Raw genomic sequence first — 15,502 nt, 5'->3', positions numbered from 1 at the left:
ATGTTACTCTCACCACTCTCTGTCCTGCTTTCGGTTCCGTTATATTTTTTTTTATTTTTTTAATATATATTTTTTTTACTTAATGATTAAGTAAGTATTTTTTAATGATATTATAATTTTTTTATTTTTTTAAAAAATATTTTATAGTGTTAAAAAAATACATGTATAAAAAAGTAAAATAAAAAAATACTATATTTTACACTGAGCGGGACTGAGAGCGGGAGAGGGAGCGGGGGCTGTAGCACGGTTCTAAGAAAAAAATATTTGGTTTTGGATTTAAAAAAAAAAATAGTGAAAACTTTTATTCATCATTTTCGTATTACATATTATATATAATTTTTTTATTTTCTTAGTAAAATAATTTATACACCACACATTTAGTAAAAAAATAAAAATAAAAATAATAAAAAATTATACGTGATGTATAATATGAAATGATAAGTAATAAAACTAGTGAAATTAATCATGAAAATTTTAGATTTAACAAAAATAGCCTCCATTTAAAATATTTAATTTAATTTATAATAAAAATAATTTAATTATTTGATTATTTGATTTATTATATTTATAATAATTAGGCATTTATAAATTTAGTTTTATATTAATTTATAAATTTAATTTTATAAAATTTATTTATGGACCAAATAATCTTTTATTTCTTTTATCTTATACGGCAACAATTTTCATAAAATTTATTTATAGATCAAGTGATTGCTTTTACCCATTTACACTATTATCGGGGACAGACCAGGTTATTCTGCAAGAAAGATAGTTGCATAAGGATAAATTTTAATTTATTTTATGTTTTTATGAACTTAACAAAAAAATCAAGGTATAATAATTATTTATAATAATTAAATAATACTAAATATAATCTTAATGTGTCCAATATGCTTATGGTGGTGCATTAGAAGAAAAATGAATAGCAAAAACTTTAAAGATCGAGAGCAATCAATGAAAGTGCTTAGAAAATTATTTTTCAATATTTTCTTTCATTGGTCAGTTGTAAATAATTTCAATAGAATAAATTTCTGTATCTTGTATCACTAAACTAGCCCTTTAAGGCGGCGCTCTAAATATGTCTCGTATATTTGGACTATTGCCTATTCTTATGATCAATAAAATTTTATTTACCGATAAAAAATATAAATATGTGCAAATCTCATACACTTATTTTAATAAGAGTGAGATCCACGATTAGAAAATAATTTTTTCAAGTAAATTCTAAATTTATCCATTTTTAAAAAAGGAATACTCAAGACTTACAAACCCTAAACTATATCTTCATAATAATTTGTCAACAGCTATGAAGAAGCTTTGATAGAAAGAAAATACTGATTCCAAATCATATGAAAGATGGGTATATCGGGTTAGACATGATCTTCAAAATGCAAAATTCCATTTCGGCAGAAAACTTTGACAAGTAAAACCAAATTTAAAATGAGTCTGGAAAACCTAGCCTATTTTTCTTTGATCACATATTCTAAAGACAATTTTACACGGTTGGAACCCTCCCTCCCTCCCTTTGTACCAACAAAAAAAAAAAAAATAACACTCTTGCCTCATGCGTTTTGCACAACAGTGCAGAGAAGGTAAGAGTCATTTACAGGTCATCAGCATGGAGTTAATGACATGCGAGAGGAGGCGGATACTTGAGAGCTCAGCACCAGTAATTGTAGGCAAACTACGTTGGTGGTTTAGTATCTTATAGACTTGATCAAAGATGGGCCGCACATGCACAGCAATCATTGGGTCTGCTGGGATTATGGCGTTAGCCACGTCTGTCATCCAAGAAAGTTTTCGTGGTGTATCATTACTTATATCACATGCTAACTGCTGCAAAAGAGAAAGCAGCACTCCCTGGCTCAAAGGAAGCGGAACCATTGACAAAATCCCCCTAAGATCAACCTGAAAGGTGCAGAATGGAGCACGGAGACATTAATTTACCACAATTTTCCAACCAGATTTCACTTAACAAGTTGAGTCGCATATCAGAGATGGAAATTGTATGCAGAAGGAATCAAAGAAAAAAAAAATAGTTGTTATTAAAGAGAGGTGAGTGAATATTATTAAAACTGTGCAACAGGACAGCAAAAAGAAGAAGCAATTTCAAGTTCAAAAAGAACTCATCCACATTCCAAACCAGAATCTCTCTCAAATCATTCCATAAAATTGACTGCAATTTTTTTCTGTCAGGATCGCATCAGAGTTCTTTCTAGTTCAAATAGGCTATCACCCAACCAACACAAAAAAAAATCCACTTTAGAACCAATGACAGAATATAACTAACCCAAACAACTACATTTAATTAAAATTTGTTTATAATTAAACTACGGAGAGGCCCTTTGAAGAAGATGAGATGCTTGGTGTACTAAAATGTATGAATAAACATAAAGCCCCGGGACCAGATGGTTTTCCAATGACTTTCTTCCACGCTTGTTGGGTTATTGTTAAGGAGGATCTAATGAGGATTTTTAGTGAATCTCACTCCTTTATGAAATTCGAGAAGAGCCTTAGGGCTCGTTTGTTTTCAGAGATGAGATGAGATGAGATGAGATGAGTTGAGATTAAAGTTAAAAAGTTGAATAAAATATTGTTAGAATATATTTTTTAATATTATTGTTGTTTTGGGATTTGAAAAAGTTGAATTGTTTATTTTATTTTGTGTGGAGATTTGAAAAAGTTGTAATGATGAGATGAGATGAGATGAGATGAGATGTTTTTGAAAAACAAGCAAGGCCTTAATGTCTCTTTCATCGCTCTCATTCCCAAGAAGGCGAGGTTGCTGGAAGTGAATGAATTTCGTCCCATAAGCCTAATAAGTGGGGTTTATAAGATCATCTCCAAAGTGTTAGCAAAACGGCTGAGTGAAATCATGGAGAAGATCATCTCGAAGTCCCAAAATGCTTTCGTGAAAGGAAGGCAAATAATAGATTCAGTCCTCATTGCCAACGAATGCCTGGAGAGCAGAATTAGAACTGGCATTCCTGGTATATTGTGTAAATTGGATACGGAAAAGGCATTTGATCATGTGAATTGGGATTTCTTGTTGTATATTTTTGGTAGGTACGGCTTCGGGGAAAGATTGTGTCAGTGGATAAAGCATTGTATTACAACCGTCAGATTCTCTATCTTGGTTAATGGCACTCTTGAAGGCTTCTTCAACAGCTCTCGGGGATTGCGACAAAGGGATCCACTATCCCCATTATTATTTATTGTAGTTATGAATGAGTTGAGCAAAATGTTGGAAGGGGCGGTAGATGGGGGCTTCATTTCGGGGTTCTCGATGGGCGGTTCTACGCATGGAAGATTGACAATCTCCCATCTTCTCTTCGTCGATGATACTTTGACCTTTTGTGACCCAAATCTGGATCAGATTCGCTCTCTAAGGGCACTTCTACTTTGCTTTGAAGTTGTATCTGGCCTTAAGGTGAATTTATCTAAGTCGGAAGTAGTTCCTATTGGCTTGGTTAACAACTTAAATGAGGTAGCTGCCTTATTGGGATGCAAAGTCTCATCATTACCTATGAAGTACCTCAAACTCCCCTTGGGGGCCCCTCCCAAATATAAGGTAATGTGGGAAGGGATTATTGAGAAAATCGAAGGCAAACTGGCAGGATGGAAGAGACTTTACTTGTCTAAGGGCGGGAGAATCACTTTGATTAAGAGTACGTTATCCAATCTTCCAACGTACTTTCTTTCATTATTCCCTATTCCGGCAGGGGTGGCGAATAGACTGGAGAAGATTTCCCGTGATTTTTTATGGGGAGGGCTAGAGGATGTAAAGAAATTTCATCTAATCAAATGGGATAAAGTTTGCACCCCGCTGTCTTGCGGTGTGCTGGGTTTAAGAAATTTGAAAACTTTTAACAAGGCACTTATCGGGAAATGGCTATGACGTTACCATCATGAGGGGGACACTATTTGGAGGAATATTTTAGATGTTAAATATGGGAGCATCTGGGGAGGGTGGTGCTCTAAGGAAGTCAGAGGGGCATATGGAGTGGGAATTTGGAAACTGTTCCGGAACAGTTGGGATGATTTTCTCGACAACTGCAGGTTCTTGGTGGGAAGGGGCAGACGAATCAGGTTTTGGCATGATATATGGTGCGGGGATGTTGCTTTGAAAACCGCTTTCCCCTCTCTGTATAGGATTGCGTCTAACCAGGGCTCCTCAGTGGCTGATAATATGTGCAAAACCGTTGATTCCTTTCATTGGTCTGTGAGATTCACCAGAGCTGCCCAAGATTGGGAGGTGGGAGCCATCACTAATTTCTATAGAATCTTATATGCGCTGAAGACTAGGGCAGGAAGGGAGGATAGCTTACTCTGGTCATGCACAGGGAACAAGAAATTTTCAGTTCGTTCATACTACAAGGCCTTGGTGAACCATTCCCCTAATGCTTTCCCGTGGAAGAGCATTTGGAAGAGTAATGCTCCTCTCAAGGTTGCTTTCTTTGCTTGGTTGGCCTCCCATGGTAAAATCTTAACAATCGACAAATTAAGCAAGCGTGGACTTTACATAATGGATTGGTGCTACATGTGCAAACGCAATGGCGAATCAGCAGATCACCTTCTTCTTCATTGCAAAGCAGTTAAGGTATTGTGGGATGTAATCTTCTTGAGGCTCGGTATCGCATGGGTCATGCCTAAGAGGGTGATAGATCTTTTGTCTTGTTGGCGAGGGATTAGGGGCAATAGCCAAATCGCTATTGTATGGAAGATGGTACCTTTATGTTTAATGTGGTGCACGTGGAACGAAAGAAATGGTCGCTGCTTTGAGGATAAGGAAAGCTCTCCGGACAGTTATAAGGATTTCTTCTTTCATACTTTGTTGCTCTGGGCCTCTTGTATTGTATGGGATGGGACAAGCCTTAATGTTTTGTTCACTACTATCAGTAGCACGCAATTTGTAATTAGGTGCTTTCTTCTACCTTTAATTTAATTAATCAATGAAAAAATGCAAAAGTTTTTTAAACTAAGCCCCAAATCAAAGTGATGATGATGCAACTACACAATTTAAATGTGAAAATATTGAACACAAAAAAAAAAAAAAAAATCTAAAAGCATACTAGGAGTAATTGTTTCTTGACTATATGGCACACCTGAGAACATAACCAGGATACTATGGAAACATCACTTCTTTGTAGGGCTGTAGTGAAAGCCTCCTCATATTTGCGGTCAGATACCAATCTTGATAGCTCCTTTGTTGGATCAACGGGAACCTCGACCTAATGCACAGATATGATTGCTTCTAATCAGTACAGCCAAATTAAACATTCATAAAAACAAAAATATGAAATTTGTTAGCCACATATTGAAGACCTTTGCTTACAGGTTCATAGCTATTTTGCATCTTAGAGAGAAACCAACAAGTAATTAAGAAAACAAAGTGGACCTTATCATGGAGACCACCCAAAGGTCCATTGCTCAGTTGGGAGACCAAGGGATTTACTGCACTTGAGTCTGCTCCTGAAGCTGCAAGAGATAATAGCTTTCTCTGACCCTCAAGCAATTCTCCACCTAAGGTTTGAGCCACAGATGATGCTGAATTAATGGCATCCTGCATAATAACATCAAAATGCAAAGTCAGATAAGAATACAACAAGAAGCATAGAGAGCTGCAAGCAACAGACAGGCAAGGACAGTAACAAGTCCCCCAGATTTATATATGTATTTATTCTATAAATGCAGTAACAAGTCCTCCAGATGACTCTTATCTTATGCAGAGTATATTATAGCTACAATTCAACCCAGGAGAAGCCTATCATCCATTCAACCCAATATAAACCCATTCGTTTCCAACAGTCATCACTCCCCTAGCATACCGTAACTGTTTTTAAGTTTATCTCACAGATCATCTCACACGAACAGAAGTGCAATACATAAAATAGTGGGGCATGGTTTAAAAAGAAATACCGACACAGATAAAAATAGAATAGGAATAGAAAAATTAAGTATTCAAGATTTAATATAAAAACACCTATGAAAATCACAGTCTAAATGGCCCCATATAGTTCATAGATATGCAGTGCTGAACTGCTGATATTATTATAGGGCTAGTTCACATCATTCTAGCGAATCAAACAATTGAGTATTTCTGCGACCAAGTAAACATATGCTGCTTATTTTATTAGATACAAAGTCCAATGTACTTGTCAAATTGAACAAAAAGGGGTTTTAACTCAAGATAAATACAAGAGAAGGAATAACCACAAATTGAAAAAAAAAAGACCCACTTTCTAATGACTGGTGAGATGGAACAATTGTACACACCCTTAGAGCAAGTGCCAATGGAGAATGGGCAGACTCAAAGTGATGCTGAGCTGCAGTCGTATGTTCAACCATGCCTTTCTGAAAGGTAGCATCTACTTGCTCAAACATAGCTTTACATGACATCTCAAAGGCAGGAATTACTGATGTTTCCAAACTGTATTTTAAAGCATCCTGCAATAAAAGATAGCTTGTTCATGTCATTAGCATGAGTTACCATTTCGAGGTTGACAATACTATAAATCCTATTCACATTAAAATAATCATATGTCCTAAGCAATAATTCATGTAATCCACACCACTTAATAAGCACCTGAAGAGCTTGTTTGCCAGCAGTTTGAAACTGTACTTGGATTTGCCTAGCAACAGTAGCTTCAAGTTTTGAATTGACAGATTTCTCCAGATGATTCACTGTCTTATCAGCGACTCCTCTCTGAAGCACAAAGCATCAGTTACATCCTGCAACAACAACTGTCTCATAGAAGAGGCAAGTATACAAGATCTTAACCTGAAAAGACTCCGCAATAGCTGAAGATATTGTCTTCTCAATGGCCGGAGTAATTGAGCGAACTACAGCTGGTCCTACAGCCGTCATTTCCTTCTTCACTGCTTTTTCTAACATCATCGGCAAGTCTTTATTCATGAAGTTATTAATCAAACTTGTTATTTGCTGTGTACGGTCTCGCAATAACTTCTCATTTTTTGCATTCTCTTCTTGAAAGCGAGCCCACAAAGCATCTGTATTGGCTTTGACAGCCTTCTCCATACTACGCCCTAGATTTGTCTCTAGTTTTTTACCTTCTTTGCTAACTGGAACAGAAATCATTGTTGTCATCTGCTTCTGCATTTCTTTTTGCATTGTCATGATCTGTACAGAATGGATAAAGAGGAAGGAGGGGGGTTGACAAAAAAGCCAAATAAAGATGGATGAGTTGAAAGAAGACAAGTTAAACATACATTATTAACCAAAGTGGGCCACATTACCATATAAGATGCAAAACGTAATGCCTTATTATACAGGAAACTTGCCAATTTGAAAGAAAAAATGGAAAATTGTTCCAGAGTTCTCATTTCTCAACCCAAAAGCTTGTAGAGAGGATGAAAATGACAGCAGCATTACTTTGTAGATGCAATTGTTGGCAAATAAAGATTATGTCATGAATAAATTATATGGCACAGGCCAAAGTTTCCATGATGAACCCGAGTCTCCAATTTAGGAATGAAAAAGGTGTTGCCCATTGCCACTCAGGTGTAGAGCCTCACTAATTTATTCTGTGGAATAGATATTTTTTTATAAATAATTATTTTTTTATTGGCACTTGGTGTCCGGGAACAGTGTCCCAACTAACCCCAGGAGTGCACAGGCCCTCGGCAATTTTTGATGAATTATTTTGTGGAATAGAAATAATGATGCCTTACCTATCAACACAACTTGAAATCATAAATGACATATTATATATACACTTAATGCAATAAACAAGAATGAAGAGGCTGGAAATGATTGAAAGTTACTTTGCAGTGTTTTCAATTACGACATATGGCCACTCTGGTAAGCATGCAAAAAAAAATACCGAAAACGGTCAGACATGACACATTGGTAATAGTATGTACAAACGTCCATGGTCTCAAGCAATTACCTGATTAAGCATCTCCTGCATGGCCAAAATTTGAGAAAAAGCAGCTTCACCAGAGGGGAGACTCGTACTCCCACTTGGTTCATTCAAAGAATCTGTTGAATTAAAAACACTTGGAGGTGGGGAAGATGGACCCAAAGCTTGAGAACTTTTACCCTTCTGTTTTTTTCCTTTTAAATTTGGTGTCGATGAAAGCAGAACTTGTGCGGACGTAGATGACTCAGAATCCTTCCCAGGCAAATTTTTTGTGGAGTCATGTACTTCTTCCTCATCAGCATTTGGAGGTTGGCCCAGTTGCTCCATTACACCAACACCATCAACTTGCCGAGCTTCCTCCACAATGTAGGTTTCAGATGATATAGCACAGCATTCTCGGGTCATCTCAATACCAAGATCTGAAGCCTGTGAGCAAAAGAACTTTTCCTTATTCTCTACCAAAAGATTTTGAGAATCTCTTCGAGGACCAAATCCATCACTCTGTGTGGATCTTGTTTCACCAACTACTTTCACCTCAACCTCAGTATTACCCACATCACTGTTCACAATCACATCCTGGATGCTTGTCTCTCCCTCGCTCTTGATTTCAAGAATGTTAGTTGTTCCAGAGGATGAATTGACTTTCAACTCAGAGGGAGTAACCAGATGAGTTGGTTGTTTGAACATGATATGAGGATTAATCACAGTTGACAAATCATCCTGTGCATTTGATGTAATTTTTGCCTTATCATTCCTAGAGTCATCATCCAATGAAGGCACATCAGACGAGTTTGCACGAATGGTGTCCACTAGCCTGTCAACCAAATAATCATTAACTGGTTGATCTCCAACATGGATACTGAGTGGGGGATTTTGTTCAAAGTTACTTGTTGGACTCCGAAAACCAGAAAGCTCTCTAGACAACCTAGGAGTCAAAGGAATAGGCAGTGATGTGACACAAACACCATCACCATCACTAATTACAGGTGTCAGTGCTACAGGCTTAGATTCCATACTGAAACTGTTAATTTCTTTTGAAGTGGCTGCCTCGGCAGAACTAGAGCTTACAGTATATCTCACTGAAGTTGCACACTCAGAGCTACTTCCTTGTATATTTTGTTTGGGTGCTGAACCAGCTAAGGGCAGTGCCTCATTTGGTTTATTTCCAGATAGGTCTGAAGCAGCAAATCCTTCAGCACTAGATGCATCACGCAGGACATTTGAATCCAGTGTTTCTAACCCCATGATCTCCAACGGTGGGGGTAAGCACTGGGCCAAGTCCAAAGCATATTGCTGAATAGCCTGTGTCTGGACACAATAAACCTGAATAATATGTTCACCGTGAGGTAATATATCACTTGTTCCCGTAAAACTCAAAATAGGCATGGTGACTGTGAACTCCGCTATGTAATCCATGCGGGTTGCTGCTGGATTAGGACCATATTCTAAGTGTACAGCATATATAGCATTCTTCTTGGCATTTGCAAGTAAGAGAAGGCCTGCTTGAGACAATGCTGAGACTTGATTGAAGAATGCCTCTTCAACTCGAGGTTCATCTGTACTCTTCAACTCCAATGTCTGAGTACACTTCCATGATTCTGCATCACTCGGCAGTAGCCAGCCTTCTTCGCTTGTCAAGGCCCACAGTTTCACTTCTCGATTCAGTGACCCCTACAAATAGGTATTACACAATTAAATAGTCCACACTGCAGAATGACCATCATCAAACAAAGCTTACTTCTGGAACATGTATATTGGAACTCAATTCCAGGAAAAAAGTCTGTCAATATTGGTTAAAGTTAAAAAAATAAATGAGCATGCATATTGCATATACCCATATAATATCAGAACTATCTATAAAACAACCAGCACCACAGCGACTTAGATTGAAAAAATAACATAGCAACAAGCTTATGTACCGCAGTGATAAGTATGATGTGATCCGGCCGATGGGGAGCAGTTAAAAACGTCGCCGAACAAACAGACTGCCCTTCATGTGGTCTGAATACAGCAAGTGGAACATGTTTGCGATCGTCCCAGATCTTTACCTGTTCACATGATATACATTTTGCAAGGCATAGTCATTAGCAAATTTCAATTTTTGGATCAAAATAATATGAATTTGCACGTGCAATGGCACACTCATGCAAACATTGCTTGGGCTAAAAAATGTGAAGAAACATGTTGGAAACATGAAATTTAAACCATTAAATCAACTAGTGAAAATTCAGAAAACAAACACCAACATAAACCTTTGCGTAACAAAAACAAGAAAAGTGATGGGGGGAAATACAAACCGTGCCATCAATAGAAGCAGAAACCAAACGGGTGGTCATCCACTGGCACATCGACAAATCAGTTACTTCTCCATCATGGTTACCAACCAACTGGACCCCATCAATGATCTTATCAACAGGACATTTGAGAGGTTCCTCAGCCAAATACACTTCACCCTTTCCAACTTTTGTAGTATCAATTCTAAAAATACGTCTTCCAAACCCAACAACCAAAATTTCCTGAATAAAAGTGTGTAAAAGTCAAAGTAACAAAATGTTAAGCAACTTTACAGTTGAAATGACCTCAATTTCTTTTATAACTATAATCAAACATAATGTTTAGACTGTCTTTTATTAAGAATGACAGAATTAATGTGTTATTACTTGTTTGTGGCAGTGCCAACAAACTCGTGGATGAGAAGCTCCCTCCTCTCCTATAATTTGGATCGCAACAATAGCATTTCCTGTAATCTGAGGCTTATCTTCTTCTTCTGGGCCTTCAGAAATCTTCCATACATAAACCCGTCCATCTATCCCAACACTGCACAAAAACAGCAACCTTCAACCAAATATAAACCAGAGGAAGGCAATTACAAATGAAAGATCAACCAAAAGCTACCTAGCCAAAAGGTGAACATCCTCGGCAAAGAAAGCCATGTCTGTGACCCTCTGAGAGAATAAATGGAAGCACTTATTAGATTTACCGAAGAATAAAGTTATTTAGAAACCTAAACAGAAAATGCATTTGCCCAGCATTTCAAATAAGCCACGATCAGTGGAAAACACAACAAAACAAAACAAGATTTAATATGAACAATAAAATGTTAAAATGACACCACATACTAAGAATTAATACCATCAAAGCTTAAATTTTGATTAAAGTAATAACTAACATGCATCATCGAGTAATAAACACGAAGATGAAGTAAAACCATCTCACTCCCGTATTACAGACAGATGTCTTTTGTTCTTTTTTTTTTTTTAATGTTAAACTCTACCGTTCATTGCATTAAATGGTTTCAAATTCCTTCGATGTATTTATGGTTCTCTTCAAAATTATATAGTTCTTAAACGTTAAAAAAAATACCCTCTGACGCACTGGTCGCAATCTATACTTCCATGCTTTATCCGAATAAAACTCTAGCCTAGCTTATTTTAACTCATTCACTCGTGTCAACCAATCCAAATTATTCATTATAGTGTGCAAGGGAAAACAAACCTGAGTGTGGCCTCGAAGCAAAGAACGCAAGGCAGTGATGCTATTAAGGACACGGATATTGCCCTGCCTCAATCCGTAGCAGATATAAGACTTGTTGACCGCAATCTGGCGGCCGAAGACGAGCTGAGGATCGGATTGGTACTTGGTAATGGGAGTGACCTCCAGTTGTGGATGTACCTCGCCTTGCAACCGAACATCCACGTCGTAGACCACGTGTTCGGAGGCCAAATGTCGGCCCTTGGGAAGCTTACTGCTGGGTAACCGAATCGGGCGAGGTCCGACGGATGGGGGTATGAAACTCATCATCGCAGAAGAAGAAGAAGAAGAAGAAGAAGAGGAGGGAGGGTTAGGAGGGGCTAGCGGGGCCTGATGAGAAGGGAGGTCAAGATTGGGGTTGAGGAGGGCCATAAGGCGGGCTCCGGAGTTAGCATTGGGGTTAGGAGAAGAGGAAGAGGAAGAGGAAGAGATGGGGGGTTGGAGAGGAGGGGTGGGGTAAGAAAGGGAGCGTTGGTGCTGCAAGTGGGGATGGTAAGGATAGGGTTGATGGTGGTGGAAAGGGTTGGGGTTGTGAAACGGTGCGGATTGGAGAGGGTAGGAGTAGGGGCCGGAGGATGGCGGGAGGGGCGCGGAAGGGTTTAGATTTGGAGGGTTTGGGGTAGAAGCACCGCCGGGATTGGGTAGCGGTAATTGTGGAGGCGAGGGATTTGTGGGTTTGAAGAAACTCTGCATGTCCAATGGCTGCTGGGGGTGTTGCAGCTGTTGGTGGTTGGGATTACCAGGGGAAGCCATGGACAAACCCAGAGAAAGACCAGAGAGAGAGAGAGAGAGAGAGGGAGAGTTTCAGAGTGTGAGATCTGAAGTGAAGCAGGGAGGAAATTTTTTTATTATTTTTGGGGGTTGGAAAATGCTAGATCCCTCTCTAAATTTTTTTTTTTACTTTGGAATTAAGTAAGTGCTTTTTTTATTAAGATTGTGAATTTTAAAAAAATAAGTAATATTATATATAATTGTGAAATATATAAATATCGTACAAGTTATTTTAAAAAAAATAAAATTTATTATTAAAAAATTAATTTTATTTTATATAAATATTATATATTTTTTTTAAATAAATATACGATATTTATATATTTATGATTTAATTATTATATTTAAAAATATTAAAAAAATAATTAAAAAAAAACTTAAAATAGACTGAGCGGGTGTAGACCCTCCCTTTTGGATTTGGGAGAGCAGCGACGAAAAAAGCTGCTTCTCGTTTAGAGGGTAGAGTGTTTTGAGAATATTTTAATATTATTTTTTATTTTTTATATATTTTTTATTATTTTTAATATTTTATTATTATTAACAAAATATTTTAAATTATGTCACTGTTCAAACGCGATGAAGAAAAGTATGTTTGGATGTTAAAGTGAGTTGAATTAAGTTGAATTGAAATGATAAAATATTGTTAGAATATTATTTTTTAATATTATTATTATTTTGAGATTTGAAAAAGTTGAATTGTTTATTATATTTTATATTAGAATTTGAAAAAGTTATAATTATGAGTTGAGATGAGCCAAACTCATCCGAAGACTCTCAAAGGGAAAAATAATTCGGGTGACTTTTTTGTTTTTGGTGACCTGAATTATGAATTATTATAATTTTATAAAAAAAAAAATGGATACGCCAGACATTATTTGTTTGTCTCTTGCATGTAAAATTAATTCCATCTTTCAAAAGTAGTGAGGTTTTTATGTTTCTTTATTATTTTTATTTTCGTGATTTTACTCAAAGTTGTGTATTGATAATTTAATAAATAATTCAATTTTTATTTTACTATTCATAAACCATCTCAATCCATCTTAATTCATTTATGAATCCAATCTATTTCTTACTTAATTTTTACTCTTTATACTATGGTAGAGGATATTATTTAGAAAGATAAATAATAATTCTTTTTAAAACATAAATTATTTTTATAATTCGAACTGACGGCATAGTTTTATGTTTGGGAGAAGCTACAGACCAGTCAGGTGAGCTCTTTAGTTTTACACCCATTGATAAAAATTTGACATATAGAAAGTTTATTAAGTTGAACAATAAGAATATATGCAGAGCATTCCATTCATTAAGTCATCTAATCTTCCCCCAATCCCAAAAAAAAAAAAAAAAAAAAAAAAACCCAATCTCCCCCCACGCCTCCCTCGTCAATCGTCGTCACTCGTAATTTCTATAAGTAATGAAAATATTACATAGTTATGATGATTTTAAGGTTAGGCTGAGTGTATTTGTTACTCTGTAATGGCAGAGGCTGGGGCTGTAGTTGATGACAACTTGGGTATATTTGCTCTATATTTACAGCTGTGGGTGTATTTGCTTTGTATTGATAGAAACGATGTTCAGAAAAAATAGAGGAAATTAATCAATCATATTTGATTTATGTCCAATATTTGATTTGCGTCACTTCGACTTCCATTTTTTGCGGTTGTATTGTTCAACATCTCAATATCTATTTTTAAGAAAGACTATTTACAAAATCCTGAAGAATTCCAAGTGTTCAAAGATGCCCCTTATCCTTCTAACATGTTCACCCAGCCAAAATATTTCTAGTATCAAATATATGGTTCCAGCCCATGAACATTTTTTGCGGCTGTATTGTTCAAAATCATAATATCTTTTTATTTTTTATTTTTAATGAGCAAAAAGATTAAATAAAAAGGCAGAAAACCATATATCCACTATTAACGAATAATTAAATAGTATATCTATTGGATTTGAAACAATATTCCCCAAGTTTCCAATTATGAGAAATATATTGGTTTTTTACCTAAGACAATCGCATTAACCTTCAGGATTGGTTTCCAATATATTGGTTGTACAATTCAATCGCATTAACCTTTAATAGCACTCTCACTTTAGCCACCACATTTTAAAGTTAAAGCAGCTTCTCTAAAGTTTTCATCTGTGACAAATGATCAAATCAGGATAAAAGAATAATTGTCCTTTGGTCCTATTTCTTTTCTTGTTCTTTAATCTCAAATTATTTCAAATCAAGACAAATGATCAAAGAGTCTCGTTTGTTTTCAAAGATAAGATGAGTTGAGTTTATATTAAAATTAAAAAGTTGAATAAAATATTGTTAGAATATATTTTTTAATATTATTTTTATTTTAAGATTTAAAAAAATTGAATTGTTTATTTTATTTTGTCTAAGAAATTGAAAAAATTGTAATGATAAAATTGTTGATTTTCAAAATTTTAGATTTTAATCTTAAAAATAAACCAAGTTAGAACCGCATTGTGCTCTTATCTATTGAGGTTTACCAATCAAATAGCATATTGTTAATTGGCAATCAAAATTGATCATGTTTGCTCCACTGGTAAGCTGAGTTACAAGTAACTCCAGCTAAAATTAATTTAGGAGCAAGTGAGGAGTTGATGTAAGGTTTTCCCAGCTGAAGGCTTGAAGCTAATGAATTTATGTTGCTTAGCGCATGGTATCATAGAAGACTTCTATTAGAAGTCTAAAGTTGAATTGGCTTCAGAATTTCAAATCAATCTTATTCATATGACTAACTCTCTCATTTCTGACGAGTCAATAGGCCAAGTGGCATCCACTCTTTCTTTAGATTCTCTATTAGAGTTTTATCACCTTTCTTCGATGCTCTTTAATGGAAAGTCACAAACAAAAAATCAGACATAACTAGAACCAACTCCTACAAAAATGTCATATCTACTAATGTTTCCCATCAATAACATAAGATTATTCAATACAGACCAAGCTTTACATATATTATAAATAATACAAACACTAATCTTACCAGACAATATTTTCACAAGAAGATTGCAATAGGAAAAAGAGACTTACGGGTTCAGGTGGTTCAATGGGATTCAGTGGATTCAACTGGGGAGTGGGTTCCAGAGATGGGATGGGATAGGTTCAATAGAACTCCAATGAGGTTTTCGACAGGTTGAGACCACTAGGTTGAGACGAGGGAGATTTTCGGGATTGAGAAGACGAAGGGTTGTGGGGGAGAAGATGATGGGTTGAGAAGAGGGAGATTTGTGGGGGAGAAGACTATGAGTTGAGAAGAGGGTTTACACTGGACTCACACTTACAATAAAGTCTCAAGAGATTA

At 36.1% G+C, this 15,502-nt stretch overlaps 1 protein-coding gene across 1 annotated transcript; it reads right to left on the bottom strand.

The window, feature by feature from the left end:
• Positions 1–1,377: 1,377 nt before the first annotated feature.
• On the bottom strand, positions 1,378–12,250 carry LOC108994898 (enhancer of mRNA-decapping protein 4-like). The gene is made up of 12 exons (XM_018970301.2): positions 11,379–12,250; positions 10,779–10,828; positions 10,544–10,700; positions 10,181–10,399; positions 9,803–9,931; positions 7,911–9,554; positions 6,782–7,141; positions 6,587–6,706; positions 6,277–6,447; positions 5,399–5,563; positions 5,106–5,231; positions 1,378–1,908 (listed from the first exon to the last, which is right to left on the bottom strand). The coding sequence occupies exons 1-12, from the start codon at positions 12,165–12,167 to the stop codon at positions 1,600–1,602; spliced, it is 4,239 nt and encodes a 1,412-aa protein (XP_018825846.1). The 5' UTR covers positions 12,168–12,250; the 3' UTR covers positions 1,378–1,599.
• Positions 12,251–15,502: the final 3,252 nt, after the last annotated feature.

The sequence above is a fragment of the Juglans regia genome, chromosome 9 (assembly GCF_001411555.2).
Source record: "Juglans regia cultivar Chandler chromosome 9, Walnut 2.0, whole genome shotgun sequence".
Taxonomy (NCBI): Eukaryota; Viridiplantae; Streptophyta; class Magnoliopsida; order Fagales; family Juglandaceae; genus Juglans; species Juglans regia.
This window is presented reverse-complemented; position numbering and strand designations above follow the sequence as displayed.

What these genes read in the sequence shown, in the direction of transcription:
- LOC108994898 (XM_018970301.2), bottom strand. Translation starts at nt 12,167, where the DNA reads ATGGCTTCCCCTGGTAATCCCAACCACCAACAGCTGCAACACCCCCAG. An exon ending in CTATTGCGGAGTCTTTTCAG is followed by an intron (nt 6,707 to 6,781) that starts GTTAAGATCTTG and finishes TTTGTGCTTCAG; the next exon opens with AGAGGAGTCGCTGATAAGAC. An exon ending in TATCCTGGTTATGTTCTCAG is followed by an intron (nt 1,909 to 5,105) that starts GTGTGCCATATA and finishes TGCACCTTTCAG; the next exon opens with GTTGATCTTAGGGGGATTTT.